Source organism: Ixodes scapularis, unplaced genomic scaffold (assembly GCF_016920785.2).
Source record: "Ixodes scapularis isolate PalLabHiFi unplaced genomic scaffold, ASM1692078v2 PGA_scaffold1__304_contigs__length_218370807, whole genome shotgun sequence".
Lineage (NCBI taxonomy): Eukaryota > Metazoa > Arthropoda > Arachnida > Ixodida > Ixodidae > Ixodes > Ixodes scapularis.
Window position 1 is genome coordinate 44,918,333 of NW_024609846.1, and position 16,982 is coordinate 44,935,314.

The 16,982-nt window shown below is 46.6% G+C and overlaps 1 protein-coding gene across 1 annotated transcript in view; it reads right to left on the reverse strand.

The window, feature by feature from the left end:
• Positions 1-15,144: 15,144 nt before the first annotated feature.
• The window catches only part of LOC115320156 (general transcription factor IIH subunit 2), a 28,139-nt gene continuing 26,301 nt past the window's right edge, over positions 15,145-16,982 (reverse strand). The window contains exon 14 of the mRNA XM_040210893.2: positions 15,145-15,313. Within this exon, the coding sequence (XP_040066827.1) occupies positions 15,191-15,313 (123 nt within the window). The 3' untranslated portion in view covers positions 15,145-15,190. The remainder of the gene's footprint in view (positions 15,314-16,982) is intronic.

Here is a 16,982-nt window from a genome sequence, read left to right on the forward strand (position 1 = left end):
TACATTGCACTTTTAAAAACAGCATAAAATATTACTTTAGGATGAAAGGTGGGCGTCTAAGCAATCAAGAAAGATCTCAATGGAAGAGGAATTAACAACATTACGAGGCAGGTGGTTCCATTCGTTTATAGTTCGGGGAAAAATAGAAAATTTAAAGCAGTTATTAAGAGTGACGCTCTGCTCATAAAGCTTGCCATGGTTGTACCGTGTTAATCGTTTGCTTGTATGGATAAGATCATTTTCTTTTGGTAGTTTAAAATTACCTTTGGTTTATTCGCTCTCTTTTCTAGAAAGGAGATACCCCGTTGAGGGGCCTGCAAAGTTCAGAGGGAGAGACGTGCCAACTATATTTATTGCAAATAAACCTCGCTGCCATTCTTTGAACTCTTTCTACCTTATTGATACCGGAGACTGTGTGGGGGAAGCAGACAACGTTGGCGAACTCGAGCGTAGGACAAAAATAAAGTTTTGTAGGCTAGTAATTTACTGGCAGGAGATCCAAGTTTTAATACTCGTTTAAGGAAACTCAGATGTTTAAAGCTTTATTAGCTGTGGACTGAGTCTGTGAGTCCCAACGCAAATTTTGACTTCTGTTGAGGCCGAGGTACTTGTTCTAAGAGGTTATTGCCTATCAGGGAAGGAAAGGAGTATTAAACATAACATCCCCCCCTCGCCTTCCCCGCCTCCCTTTTTAGTCACACGAGCACTTCCCGAAGAAGAGGAAAGGAACGGGTTTAAATTAAAAGACAGGTTGCGGTTTGGTAGTCTTGTGCTACTGCTACCATACGTACAGTTGGAGTGTTTTTGGTTCGGATTGATCTGAAGTATTCCATGTTCCACCTATTGCTAAAGAAAAAAGTTTGGACCCCCCCCCCCCCCCCCCCCGGCTCTCTTTCCTGCCTTTCCTCTTCCAGACAGCTCTTGGAAGTTTAGTGGTCTTGATCGCGGCTCTTAGGCCGGTTCAGCCTGACCACCTCTAGTTAGCTAATCAACGTGCGATTTTAGTGTGTGTGTTTCCGGTTGTGTGATTTCGAGCCTTCGACTGTGATCTGACCTAAGATTAAATAAGCTATACAGCGAGTAGAGACCAGTGTTGGGAAGTACTTTAAGCACATTATACTTAAAGTACCGCAATAAACAGGTTTTAAAAACTTGTACTTTACTTAAAGTAATATTGTACTTTACTTATTTTCCAAGGAAAGTACAACTCCATCTTCAAAGTGCATTCCCCAAATTTGGTCTTGTAAAAATGTATGACAAAACGTTGCTTTGTAAACTCCGAAGAAATAGTGGGAAAGATATTCTCTTCTCGCCAGAAACGCGAGCAGACGACGCATCGCTCCGTTTTGTGCAGGGGACGGCCTTCCCGAAGTATTTCGAAGCTCTCGCTACTTCTCGCCCGGTCAGCGCAAGCAAGAGAATTAGAGGGCACGAAAAGGTGCCTTTTGGGCAAGCTGAGATTGCTCTGTTATTTTCGGCGTCCACTTGTCGATTTTTTTTTTCTTTTTGGGGTGCGGATTTATGTCTTGTCGCCAAATCTGTAGAAAATTTCCAAGCTGTTGGTGCCCTTAGGAGCGAGCTCCCACAGAATTCGTCTGATTTGTTGTTCTCGGAACGCAATAAGTATGCTCGATATGTTGCGTAAAGCGCTAGGATAAGGCACGGACGAGCGCGTTGGTCTGGGTAGTAGCTTCTGGGCGCTCGGCGAAGGGGTAACTCTGGTCCCTTTCTCGATTTTAGGCGTTACGACGGTTTTAAATGAAAAAGAAAAGTCCCCGATTAACAAAATGCCAGCATTTTTTTTTGTGTGTGTAGTTGTGTAGATATCCCATCTCAAAGATTTTGTTCGGGGGTCCATGGCGAAACCGATACTAGCGGCTCAAGCATGACGGCAACCCCTGTGATCAGCTGCATGGTCATCGTGTGACGCAAACTTTGTATTACGGTACTGCAAGCCGTGAGACTGGCCTTATCTCAAGAGCAGTTCCGATCAGTAAGGTAATATGTTACAGCTGTTTTACTGCTTTGCTTTGCAGACATCAAACATTTATAGTAAATATTAATACACAGACAGAAAGTTTCCGGCAAAAACGCGAGCTTGCCACGATGAACGCAGGATTGATTGATTGATGCATTTATTTAATGAACCATGTCCTGACTTGTTGGGCACGCTCAGAAGGGCGCTATGGAAAATATGGCAGCCTTGGAATGGCACCGGCAGGCTCAGAACTAGCCCCCACTTATTTTCAGAGAAGAACTGAAATCTTGATGGTGGGCAATGCACGTTGTAGAAGCGTGGTGAAAGCTAATTGCAAGCTTGTGCTGAGCAGGAATGGACTAAACTATGACCGCCAGTGAATGCAACCTTCGGCACTGCGACGCTCCTGAGCGAGCAGAGAGCCACTAGTATCCGTGCGCTATCGCCGAAGGGCACTTACAAGTTACAGCCGCTAAAACATAACATAACAAGCATAATTTATCGGCTGGGATGGCTGAAAACGCAGCAGAAAAACACGGCGAAAGCGACAGTACGAACAATTCAAACCTCCTTGAAAACGAAGATCACGTCAGGGCACAGGGTTTTTTTTACAAACAGTCAACCCGCTGAATGCGCCCGCTGAAAAACAAGTGGTAGCATTTTTAATGTCGGTTTTAGATTCGATCGCGGTTTCCCATTAGTGTAATATTTTAGCAGTGCTCGTATTTATCTCCGTAAATCGATATCATTCATTTACTTTGGTTCGACTTTTGACCGGAGTAAAGGCCCGTTCACACTTTTGCAACCGAGTACGACCGGAGAACTTGGGTTCGACTTTTGACCGGAGTAAAGGCCCGTTCACACTTTTGCAACCGAGTACGACCGGAGAACTTGGGTTCGACTTTTGACCGGAGTAAAGGCCCGTTCACACCTTTGCAACCGAGTACGACCGGAGAACTTGGGTTCGACTTTTGACCGGAGTAAAGGCCCGTTCACACTTTTGCAACCGAGTACGACCGGAGAACTTGGGTTCGACTTTTGACCGGAGTAAAGGCTCGTTCACACTTTTGCAACCGAGTACGACCGGAGAACTTGGGTTCGACTTTTGACCGGAGTAAAGGCCCGTTCACACTTTTGCAACCGAGTACGACCGGAGAACTTGGGTTCGACTTTTGACCGGAGTAAAGGCCCGTTCCCACTTTTGCAACCGAGTACGACCGGAGAACTTGGGTTCGACTTTTGACCGGAGTAAAGGCCCGTTCACACTTTTGCAACCGAGTACGACCGGAGAACTTGGGTTCGACTTTTGACCGGAGTAAAGGCCCGTTCACACTTTTGCAACCAAGTACGACCGGAGAACTTGGGTTCGACTTTTGACCGGAGTAAAGGCCCGTTCACACTTTTGCAACCGAGTACGACCAGAGAACTTGGGTTCGACTTTTGACCGGAGTAAAGGCCCGTTCACACTTTTGCAACCGAGTACGACCGGAGAAGTTGGGTTCGACTTGTGACCGGAGTAAAGGCCCGTTCACACTTTTGCAACCGAGTACGACCGGAGAACTTGGGTTCGACTTTTGACCGGAGTAAAGGCCCGTTCACACTTTTGCAACCGAGTACGACCGGAGAACTTGGGTTCGACTTTTGACCGGAGTAAAGGCCCGTTCACACTTTTGCAACCGAGTACGACCGGAGAACTTGGGTTCGACTTTTGACCGGAGTAAAGGCCCGTTCACACTTTTGCAACCGAGTACGACCGGAGAACTTGGGTTCGACCTATGACCGGAGTAAAGGCCCGTTCACACTTTTGCAACCGAGTACAGCCGAGAGAGACGATATCTGTTAAAACTTCTTGAATTTTCTTAGGACGAGGGAACACACTGGCATTCTGGCGCCATCTATGCGGTGACTTTGGAACTGCGTTTCCCGAGAGCGAAGGTCTTGCGGAATTTCCGAGGTCAAATGTGCGTAATACCTATAAGAAAGGCTCGTTTATAACGTAGACAAGAGTTTTTCGAGCCAAGAAAGAAAAGATAATGCGCGAGAGAAATGGAAAACATGCCGGACCGCCAAGTTTACACTTCTACCCAATAGATGGCGCCAGTGTGTCCTCTTGTTGTATGGTTCTAAGGCATTCGATTTTAAGAGGTCGCAAGAGTGTGAACGTGCTTTTACCCTTTAAGCTATTTCAAGGACCACGCGCTCGTGCCCTTGACTTTGCCAGTACTATACACGACTTCTGATGTCGAGTATGAGTTCACCAACTTCTAACCAAATAAAAAATTTCGAGGACACCTAAGCACTTATGAGCTGTGAATGAGAAGGCGCGAATGTCGTTCTCCGATCCCTTAGGTCATCTGCGGCGTACTGGCGTGGACGGTCACGTTTCGTTACTGCCGAGGCTGTGGCCGACGGCCGAGCGCGCGCTCTCGTGAAGTGGCCGCGCCGCGCCGAGCTCGGCCGTGCAGCCACTCCGGAGTCTGCCCGTGCGGGCTCTGCTGGCTCGGCGGGCAGTTGCTGCTCCCTCTTACCGGCGGCCGGGCCGCTGCGCCGCCATGGAGGGCCTCTCTGGTGGCGTTCCGTGGAACTACGCCCCGCGAGAACCAATGGGAGCTTCGTTCCTTGAAACTATGACGCGCGCCAGCCAATGGGAGTCTATCCATCAGATCGCTGCTACAGACGACAGGCTTCGCTCCATTCGGACAGGGGAGTTTAGGTGCCGTTTGGCACGGCTTCCAAAGCTAATAACTCAGGTTCGCTCCATGGGACAGCTAATGTTTTCGCATTAAAAATTTAGCATTCCTGTGTGATACCAGAGTACAGTCACAGCGATAGCTGCGACGAGTCACGGCGAAGTCGTCGGACATCGGCGTCGCGCTCACGCACCCTGGGCTGCGCGAACAAAAGCGTTCGGAACAAAATAGACACATAACTTTTTGTTCCACACGCCCTTGTTTATTTTATTTTAGTTTATCTCTTTTATTTATGTATGCATTTATTTTGAAGAGGCGCGTGATTGGGCATTAAATACTACAAATACCAAACGGTTTTGTTGTTTTTTTCGGAGCGCGTGTTACCGTTTTCCTGCACGAACTCTTGGCATTGACAGTGCTGCCACGAGATTTTGTTATCGGTTCTTTTTTAGGGGCGAAGCTCCTTAGGGTCTAGCCTTGTCTGTCCGGCGTCCGTGCTCACGTCGGTTGCCATCCCATCTGTATTCTTGAAAAAAGAAAAAAATGTTCGTGAAGTCGACAGGATTCGAACACGTGCGGGGAGACCCCAATGGATTTCTACTCCATCACCTTAACCACTCGGCCACGACTGGTCCATCGCCTTAACCACTCGGCCACGACTGCGGGACGAGTAGGGGGCACCGAGATGTGGTAGTGACTCAAGAGCTGGGGATGTCATGGATGAAACGTCTCATGTAGCCGCTCACCGTCCACACAGGAGAGGGCGCTGCGGTCAAATGCGTATATAATCGCGTTAAACTTTGCATGCATTGGCTGAACGTTTATAGACGAGAGGGCGCTGCGGTCAAATGCTCAAATGCGTATATAACCACGTTCCATACCACACATTCTCTTTCTGACAAGGACCGTTGACTTAAGCGGTGGAGATGCGTTCCCACGGCTTCTAGCGGATCCAAGCTGATCCACTAGAAGAACCACTGGCTCTGCATTTCGCCGACTATAAAGCAGTAATAATGCAGTCGAAAGGCAACCCGGAACTCAGCACTACCTATGATCAATAAAAACAAATCAGCACCATCAGCACTACCTATGAAAAAAAATCAGTATCATCAGCACCACCCCAGAGCTTCCCCCAACCAACATTATTCACCACGTGGAGATGCGGTCGTTTTTTTTTGTTTTTTTTTTCCTTTTTTACAGCGATAGTTCTTATGTTGTAATTGTTAATGTAGTTGTAGTAATCGTTGGTGTTGTTGATGTTGTAGCCGGCGATGTAGGGCGTTCGTCGTCGATGTATCGCCCACCGCCGACCACGGGAATCGAGCCTGGGTCCGCAGCGGCAGCGGGTTATTAATTCTGTTGCGTAGCTCAGTGGTAACAGCTCTGCTTCGCACGCAGCGGACCCAGGTTCGATCCCCGCGGGCGGAGGGCGATAATTTCAAGGATTTTTCGACATCCACGATGGACGCCCCAGATCGCCAACCCCAACATTAACATCAACATTAACAACTCCGCCAACGGACGTCATTTTCAGTGGTGGGAACAGCCTATCACAGCTATCGCTGTAAAAATGGCGTGACTTTATGTGAAAACGCGCTACCGCCTTTCGAGGCATTAGAGAGTTTTAGAATAGGGGCCCCCAAAGCTTGGGGGCCCCAAAGAAATAGGGGATTACCACGGCGCATGAGCAGAACCCAAACTCGGTTTGGGGCTTTGGGTTGGCGTTTGGGCCCTTGGGGCCGGGTTGCGTCGGCAAACATGGCTGCGCCCTTTCCGCTCGCTTCGGAGCAAATTCGTCATGGTCGCTGCAGTATTAGCCCTTTTCAATGCCAATAAATAGTGCAACCGGCTTTCGCTTTGCTTTATCTCGCTCAAGCCACAAAGAATGAGCGGTGGGCTCGCCCCATTTTAAAAATCGTCCCCCATTCTGTCCGTTTCTAAGCCTAAACATACGCGGTAACCGTTGACATGGCAACGTATTGCTACTCTGTGGCTCCGAGTAGATTTCGTTCGTGGCACGATACCTGCATCTTGAAAACAAGTATTTCAAGGCTTCAAAGTCGCTCCAGCTCAGATTTAAATTGTGCAGCTGCTCGCAGAGTATGCGCGCTCGCGTTCGTCTCAGTCTCGGCATAGTTGAAGGCCAAAATCTTCGGCTGCATATGTTCAAAGCACATACGAACGACCAAAAAATTCGAGAACGAGCCATACCTAAAACAGCGCGCAAGCAAAAAAGAAGAGAAATAGAACAAAAAAAAATAGTCGTTAGTTGTTTATACAGCAGGAGTTTAGTCTGCCAGAACATGGCGACATTGTTACCCACTGTAGATGAGCAATTTAGCCAGTGCGGTACAACCGCTAGCCTGGGGTCTTTAACATGCACCACGCAGTAGTGATACACGACCGCACGCCGGTACGGTGGTCATCCAGATCGAAACGGGCAAGGGTGGGGATTGAACATAGAATCTCTGGGTTCTACAGCGCGAGCTTTCGCTCCACGCGCGTCGAGCTGGGTGCGCGCTTTAGCCCACTCGGCCACCGATCTCCCGAAAATAGAACACAGGAAAGAGCGCTGACTCCCAACTTATGTATTGTGAAAGAAAGAGAAAGAGGAAGCTTCAGACATGAAGCCCCGCGCGCACCCACAAGCTATAAACAAGAAAGAATAAAAACATATAAATTACTAAGTTGCAGTATAAAAGGAGAAAACTGCATTATAAGGTCACGACGAAAAAAAAAAAGAGGAGAAAAAAGAAGAAAGAAAAACAACAACGTGAATAAACGTTTTTTTTTTTTTTTATTATGCTTAAAGGGAGAAAAACAAAGAGGTAAGCCAAGGAACGTGGGGTTCATATCTGAAGCTTCCTCTTTCTCTTTCTTTCACAATACATAAGTTGGGAGTCAGCGCCCCTTTCTGCGTTTTGCTATCTTCCTCCTGTGCTTGTGCGCTGTATTAGGTATGTCTTCTAAGTACCAGCTAGCTCAACTCTCTATGTTACTACGAGAACAAGCGCCATATTAGAGCGCTACGGATTGGATTGTTTCGGCTACACCCGAAGCGGGATGGCCGGACGAGTCGAGGCCGATTCAAGGCCAGAAGAAAATGGCGGAAGAGAAGGCTCCCGCGCGCGTTCGCTTCTTGATCGACGATGACATTTATGTGCTACGCGAAGTGTACGCCACTAACCCATTTCAGGATTCCAGGAGATGGACTTCAATTGCCGAAAGGATCTCCGAAGCAATCGGAAGAAATTTCCCCACGCGGGCCATCCGCGACCGGGTCGACCTGCTGCTGGCACAGTTTAATACGAAGCACAGATTTCCCGGTGACTTTTGGTAACGTAAAAAAAAAAAAAAAAAAGGTCTGTGTGAACGAGCCTTCAGCCACGGCGTAGCAATACGTCACCATGTCAACAGTTACGACGTATGTTTAGGCTTAGAAACGGCCAGGATCGGGTACGTTCTTTAAAATGGGGTGAGCCCACCGCTCATTTTTTGTGACTTGAGCGAGATTAAGCAAAGCGAAAGCCAGTTGCACTATTCATTGGCAATGAAATTGGCTAATACTGCAGCGACCATGACGAATTTGCACCCGAAGCGAGCGGAAAGGGCGCCGCCATGTTTGCCGACACAACCCGGCCCCAAGCACTTGGGGGGCCCCACGCTATTTCTCGAATTTCACGTTGGGGGCGCGAGCAAACCCAAAACCCCAAAAGGAGTTTGGGTTCTACGCATGCGCAGTGCTGAGCCCCTATTTCTTTGGGGTCTAAAGCTTTGGGACACCCTATTATAAAACTCTCTATAACTGTCGTGCTGGTTCAACCACAGGATGGGCTAAAAGCAAGCTACACCTACCAGCGTCGTGCCTGTGACCGGGGAATGGTCCCGTCGAGCTCGCAGATAATTCCATTGGGGCATATGATAGCCTGGTATTTGAGGGCGTGCACTCTCTTGTGACTAGGGTGCCTTCATGTGCGTTTTGCTTAGGGTGGAGACATCTGGCCATTTTGTTCCCACTTTTACGTTTATTTTTTGTTCAGAAGCGCGTGAAAGAGCGTGTCCCTGCACGCGTCTGTGGCGTTGACTGTGCTATGGCGACATTTTGTTTTCGTCGATTTCTTTGTGTTTTCCCCGTGAGCGCGTGTTGTCGGCATCGGGTACTACAAAGGGTGGCATCACTCTAAACAGAAGGTCATTGAGGCACCCAACTTGTGACCAGAGACGTAAACCTTCTGATTCAGAGACGGTCGGCAGATGGGTCTTGCTGTGCCGTTCCAACTGGTGTTACCCTACCTATTATTTGAACCGCAGGCCACAATAATGTGTCGTTTCAGCGCAAATGTTTTACGTTTTTATAATTTTCACTGTTAAGAAGTTCGTTCGTTGTCCACAATGGCGCTGCATGCGAAAAAGGCGAGCGTGCCGTGTTGCGTCGTCACAAACCCTATTCTATAAGCACGCTGCGTGAGGTGTCGTTGCGTTGGGTACCCCAAAGCGTTGGGTTCCCCAAAGCGTTGGGGCCCCCTATTCTAAAACTCTCTATTATGTGGTCATTTCTTTGGGTAAAGTAATGACAGCTATAAGAACGATACAAATACGTGCATGTGCAAGTTAATTTTGTCAAATAGTTCATCAGCGAGGCTACTCTGTGACCATCTGACTTCATCCAATATTCGCCGCCATTTCGTAAAATAACTGATGCACCCATCAATACCCCTAAAACAACCTATATCAGCTAAAAAAAGAGAGAGAGAGAGATTCGAGTGTTTTTACGGAACCGCGTTACGTGTGCTGACACATCGCAGCGACAGCAGCCATTCGGAACTTTTAGCAAACCGTTGCCGTGTTCCGCGTGCCGCACTACCGGAGCCTTTGAAGCATGCTTTTAAAGGGATACTTCAACGAAATTTGAAATATTCCCGTCGTGTTCAAAAATAGGTTGAATATGATCCACAATATCCGTAAACGACAATCGCACTTTTGTATTTTAAGCCTGGTGGCTGTATTTTTCGTCATAAACGGCCCACTCTGGCAAGCGCTCGGAGAAGGCCCAGCGGAGACCACGTGACATCCAACGCAATCGTGACGTAGGTCGTCTCGGGACGAGCAAAGCTACGGCGAGGCTGACGTCGTGAGGATGGCCTAGTCGTTCCAGCCACCGAAGCGGCTGCTTATGTCCGAATTCTGAGTGACGGGTTAATCCTCTATAATCTTTTAGAGGGACAATAGCGACTTCTGCGACACACAAAAGGCATTCTCGGGAAAAGGGGAGTTCCTCCTTCCCCTCTTCTCTCGTCGTGGCCGGAGGCGAGACACACACCGTCACTAGCTGTCAAGGTTCCTAGACGGGCATTACAAGCGAGGCGTTAGTAATCGTTTAATTCGTTTTAAAATTCCTTTTCGTGACTTTTTAAACAAGATATTGGTATGTTCGATGTGATGCTGCTTTTTTGAACACATGTATAGACCAAAAAATGACCGCCGAAATTTCGTTGTAGTATACCTTTAAAAAACGATCCAATGCTTGAGCAGCCAGCGCGTCGGCGGCCGATTTCGCTTTCGCGGATGCGTTGGATCGTCAGGGGAATAAAACGAAGTAAAAATCCCAAATACATTCCCGATCGTGCTTTCTGATGTAGACGTCGGCGGGGCCACCTATCGTGGTCCTGAGAACTGCCAACACCAAACGCGACGCTGATGAAGAATCAATTATATGCAAATGAATGGGGAACGGCCTAAAAGGTTCACCAGCATGGCTGCGGAACGGCTTGCCCGCGGTCACGATATCACCCGGGCGCGCGCTATTTCAACATGCTTCAATGGCTCCGGTAGTGCCAACGTTGGGTAGTACGGTACGCGGAATGTACCGTAACGGTTTGCTAAAAATTCCCGTTCTCATTTCTGCTCGTCCTCCGAGCAGAAACCTGAGGGTTTTCGTGACATTGTCGCTTCCGCTCTCGATTCCGCTCCTGTGCCTTATCCGTACTCTGTATACGACGAGCTGCTCAGCGCACCAAAACTGAAAGTCACGTCCTTTCGGAACCGCCACAAACTTTCCGAGGCTCGTCTGCTCAAATGGTCGTGCGCATGCTCCGGTACAACGGGATTTCGGCTACAGCCACTTGTAGCCACTTCCTAGCTTTCTATTTACCTGCACCATGATACTCCAGCTGCACTCGGTGCCCACCGCTGTATTTGATCTACGAGTGCAGCCTATCCGAAAACACAACCAGAAGTACACTGCCCTGCCCTTTTTCTTCTCCGCGATGTTGACCAGGCAACACTTTTCTGCACCTTTGCAGTCTGGTGCAGCTAAATCGGACGCAGCAAGTATCAAACGGAGAACGGTGTCTCTATCGAACGCCCAGCCTTCAACGCGTACTCATCGCTTTTATATTTTTTTTTTTTCTCGAACGCTTGGTTTTTAGACGTGCTCCTTGCTTTATTTTAGACCGCCTGGCTTCTAACAGGCGATCTTTGCTTTTTCTTTTTTTCCTTTGACGTTTGATTTTTAGACGCGCTCGTTGCTTTTCGACGCGAACTCTGGCTGCCCGTGCACGCTCGAGGTACCGGGAGTTTTTGCGAAGTTCCCTGAAGAACTTCCTATTAACAACTGTCTATGTAAAAAAAAAAAAAAAAAAAAAAAAAAAAAAAAACGCTGTGTAGAAAATGAGAGGGAATCATGGAAGACTGTGTTAAAATGTACTTCTACTTTGCTTTGAAAGTACATTGTATTTATAGTACTTTATTTCAAGTGCAGTGCTCCTGGTGTACTTACACTGTACTTGAGGTACATAATTTCTCATTTACTTCGCATTTCATGTACTTTTTAAATCTGCATTAGGCAACCTGGTGGAGACACTGTGAAAACATGCATTTGTAGCATTTTATTTTCCTTCTAGTTCTCTGAACCCCTCTAAATGTCTCCTTTTTAACCCCCCCCCCCCCCCCCCCCCCCCCCTTTGTTCAAGCTTATTTGGGCGCAGGTGTGGCGCAATAGACCCTTTCCGAAATTCAGTCTGGCCACTTTGATCACTATCATCATCTGTGGAACGGCATCTGTGCCATATCAATGGCAGCCTTCTAGTGACTGATAAAGGAAGACGTTGAAGATGCTCCTAAGCGGATGATGCAAGGCCTGTACATTCGGGGGGTCAGTACGACGCGACGTAGGAATGGAACACAAGAGCTACGTAAGCGTTCATTTCTAATAACTCAGATTCAATCAATCTGTGGGCGGCACACAAGTGACAATCGGCTTTAAAGCACTTTGGTGTATGTAATTTTCTCGAGGCATCTGAGTGGGTTGGAGCTTTGTTCTGTATGCAGGTTCTTGGTCACCATCGAACTGTAAGTTATCGAGAAAGAACTCACACTGAACAATTCCTCGCTAGCCGTTGACTTGCGAAAGCAACGGTGCCGACACAAGTTCATTTCCGCCATTGATATGGCAAAATCTAAACTGCTTTACGAACCACCAGATGGCACTGAATTTCGGAAAGGGTCTATTCTTAGCGAAAATGGCATTTTGGCGTAAGATGTAGCAGACTTTCGTTCATGGCGCAATTCGGCGCAGCACCTCCATCATGGCATTTGCTTCCAGGGGCCGCCGAGGCTACGCACATCAAGGGGCTTTATTGCGTGCGTGTAACCAATACGGGGAGGGTGCGGAATATCGCTCCTCCACCAACACCAACACGATCGCCCCCTTCCCATCTACCGAATAGTTCCGACGCATAATAATTGTGGCGCAAGCCGCCACCCGATTGAAATCGCTCGGTTCTAACTTCTATTTATAGTGTTTATCGCGAATAAACACTAGTGTTTGTTCGTGCCAACGAGGTAGATTCGTGTGGGCTGTGTGTTACTAGATCGAAGCAGGGGCGGATAGAGGGGGGTAGGTCCGGATGTCCTGACCCTCCTCTTGATTTTTGCATGTGTAAAATTTAGGGCGTGAAACGAGGATGTGGGGGTTCCTAGACATATGGTACGCTGGCCAACACCTGACTCCCCCCCTCCCCCCTCAGGAAATTCCTGCATCCGCCCCTGGATCGAAGTCAGTTGACAAGTTTCCTAGACACCTGGCGCCGTTTCGTGACGCCTCCATTCGGTGGCGCTCGCTACGCTATCCTCAAGAAAGCCTAGATTGTGGAGAATCCAAGTCAAACCGTGGGGAGCGTTTGCAATTTAATGGCGGACGCCCCCTGTCAACGTTGCTAAAACACTCAGTTGGGAAACTCCCATGGAGACAGCTTTGAAAAAGTGGCCCCAATCTGTCTCCGAGCACCGAGCTAATGACGAACACAACGCCACCATTTCTGCCGCAGCGGCCACTCGAGGAACTACACGTGACTTCAATTTTGGCTTTAAAGAGGTACTCCGCCGATTTCTTCATGGTCCCCAATTTGCTTGAAATTTTGCTAAACTCGCCAAACAACATCGCCAAAATAGTATCCCAAATATTAGGTCAAACTAATTTTTTTTTTTCACGAAGTTATTGAATTTACAATTTTGGTCCTCACCGTGTTTTTCAAACTGAAAGTCTCTACTGGCAACAATAAAAAAGTGACGTCATTGGAAGTGCAGGGGTTCACTCTTTGGACTGTAGAATTTGTTCCCAACTGATTCGAAGCAGTTTCATGGTGTCAAATGAATGCTTTGGAAGCTCGCTCCAGTCCCCGCGCTCCAGCACGGGACAAATGATTGGCATATTCTATTTTTTAGACTGCTCGCCCGACTGGCAAGCTTACCTTCCACTGACGTCACGGCCCTGAAAAGGGCGGGTATATTTGAATGTTTGACGATAATAATCCCTGGAGAAGGGATTATTATCGTCATTTTTGTCCAGCTTGCTTGCACCTTTGCATTTAATTGCATTATAATTTGAATGGTTGTTTTTGCATCATTTTCATTTGCCGATTTCGCAATAACTAATATGAATTTCACGATACTAAATAGCATACCAGAAAGGGTAAAGGCCGAGGAATCAGAAAATATAGTTAGTTGAGGTAGCTCAAAAATCGGCGAAGTACCCCTTTAAGAACAGATACAGCGGAAGAGGTTACAGGAGTGCCACCCCCGTCTCCCCGGCGGACGCGCCGCGTCGAACTCCCGAAGTTAAAATGCACCTAGGTCGGGACGCGCTACCTAAAAGCCCCGCTGAGGCATGGTTGTATAAAAACATTAATTGTGCCGCAAAACCCTGCAAACTAAAGATTTTAAAAACATAACGCGCCCCTCTTTTTGTACTAAACTCCAATAAATTTCATACAAAAAGAGTATTTTCCGTTTGTTTTTACGCAAAAACAGGCTTTCAAAAAGCTCAAGGTGACCACAGTACAGACAAACGATAAAGAGTGGCGCTGTTGTCGCATTTAGCTCGGTCTCGGTGAACGCCAGCGGCCCAGGTTTCGACGGCGAGTTTCCCAACTGAGTGTTCTAGTAATGTTGCCTCCTGCGGAGATTGATCGGAAATGCGCATGCGCTGCGTTGCCGTGTGGCGAGGAGGAGAGCAGGCGGAAAGGTGCAGACGACAAAATTAACGCTTTTTGCTAACCCCCTTGCAAATGCGGCCCATAAACCACGTGACCTCAATCGAGCAGTTGGAAACTCTTTAATATAAGCTATCATCCTGATATAAGTAAAATGTTTAGTAAATTTTTTATTTTTTTGAAGATTCTTTACGCCACATTTTTTATTGTTTTTCTCCATCATTGGCTGGTGTTAGTGCAGTTTTGCTTTTTGGTACCTGTCAACTTTTAAAGTAACTTGCGAGAAAAAGGCTCGTTCACACTCTTGCAACCGAGTACGACCGACAGAAACGAGACCTGTTGAAACCTCTTAAAATTTCTTAGGACGAGGGAACACACTGGGATTCAGGCGCCATCTATGCGGTGACCCTGGAACTGCAATTCACAAGAGCGAAGGTTTTGCGGGATCTTCGAGGTCAATGTGCGTAATATCTATGAGACAGGCTCGTTTATATCGTTGACAAAAGTTTTTCGAGCCAAGAAAGAAAGGATAATGCGCGAGAGAAATAGAAAACATGCCGGACCGCGAAGTTTACACTGCTATCCAATAGATGGCGCCAGTGTGTCCTCTCGTTGTAAGAGGTTTCAAGGCACCCAATTCTAAAAGGTTGCAAGACTGAACGGGCCATCATGATGCTGGGGTCCTAACATACAGCCATATTCGATGCAAGAAAGACACTAATTTGGCAAAGCAAGCACATCATGCATTGCCCTCTGGACAGTTCCACAGCCACCAGAAAGGCCGCTACCATTTTAAGATCCCAAAACACTTCCAATATCCAATTTCATACTTCTCTTCTATCAGATTCATGCTAAGACTAGATAGCAGTGTTGCTCCTTCCTGCAACTGTCTGTAGCACTCCCCGTGTCCCAAATTAGATTGATGTGCCACAATCATAAGGTCAATCCCCAGACTTGTATCTAACATTAATACTAAAAATACAAATGAAGTGGTGACATTAAACACTAGTCACCATTAAATATCTTTATTGTCAAGACGGGTTTTCGAGCGTGGAGGGTCGACTCGCACATCCTGGGCATGTGTGTAGAGTGTCATGAATGAAAAGATCACACTCCAGACAGAACTGTGCCTTGCACTTCGTACACTGGTAGACCTGCAAAGAGCATCCAAATAGACAATTAGGCATTTTCTTGACAATCCAAACCAGTTACAGTAAAAAAATTATTTCAAGATTTGCTCTAACATTGTAGTAGTAGATTGGGGTTTTGTGGCGCAAAAGTGCTCGAACATTGTCAGCAGATTATCCCACAAAATTCACAACAGAGGAATGTCAAAAGAAGGATTCGTGATGACAATAATGTTGGACCAAGCTCTCATAAGCCCTGTGATGATTTAGAGGTCATTTTCCGTGGCGACTTTAGCGGACGGTAGTTGTACAATGCCGTCAGCTGTTGCTGGCTTCAGACATTGCATTTGCATATATGTCCATTCAGCAGACACTTTGCTGCCATGGTGACAGTAACCATATCAGACGGACTTTATTGTGAGAAAGCAGATGGCTGTGTGGCGAGATCAGGTGCATGCTTCCGCTCGTTTGCTATGCTTTTCAATGGGTGGAATGTAAACAAAGAGAGTGTGAAATAAGAACCTAACCCAGATGACTGATTTTCTCCAGTAGACATTTTTAAGGGAACACAAAAAGCATGTCTTTTTGTGTTAAACTGTACCATTTCTGTTCCTGGCATACAGGTTTACATATCTTTTACTGTCTGGTGCAACTAACATTTATTACAAATGAGAAAACCCACTCCTCAGCCTTTCTCCTACCAGATAGCAAGCATGCAAAAAACAAAGAGCCTTATAAAGAGACTGAACTTCAGAAAAATCTTTTTTTTTTTTTGCCTGGTTAGGACAGGCGAATTTTAAAAACAATGTTCGTCGGAAAAAAAAATTATTTGTCTTGCTCATTAATTATGCTATAAAAAAATTAAAGCCGTTTACAACTCCCTGTAACATTGAATTAGAGCGCAGCTTTTGAAGAGGAGGAGGGGAAGGTACAGAGAGGGTGCTATGCACCTCCTCCTCTCCTGCTCGCCTCCTTTTAGGAGAAAATTTTCCGAAAAATTTCCCGACAAATTTAGCGGGGAAATTTTTCCGCTAGATTTATAGGGGAAAATTTTCCGCTACATTTAGCGGGGAAATTTTTCCACTAGATTTAGCAGGGAAATTTTTCTGCTCGATTTAGCGGGGAATTTTTTCTGCTAAATTTAGCTGGGAAATCCACTAATTTAGCGGGAAAGATTTTCCGCTAGATTAAGCGGGGAAAATTTTCTGCTAAATATAGCGGGGAAATTTTTCCACTAGATTTAGCAGGGAAATTTTTCTGCTCGATTTAGCGGGGAATTTTTTTTGCTAAATTTAGCGGGGAAATCCACTAAATTTAGCGGGAAAGATTTTCCGCTAGATTAAGCGGGGAAAATTTTCCGCTAAATATAACGGGGAAATTTTTCCACTAAATTTAGCGGGGAAAATTTTCCGCTAGATTAAGCGGGGAAAATTTTCCGCTAAACTTAGCGGAGAAATTTTTCCACTAAATTTAGTGGGGAAAATTTTCCGCTAGATTTAGAGGAGAAAATTTTCCGCTAGATTAAGCGGGGGAAATTTTCCGCTAAATATAGCGAGGAAAATTTTCCACTAAATTTAGCGGGGAAAATATTCCACTAGATTTAGCGGGGAAAATTTTCCACTAGATTTAGCGGGGAAAGTTTTCCGCTAAATATAGCGGGGAAATTTTTCTGCTAAATTTAGCGGGGAAAATATTC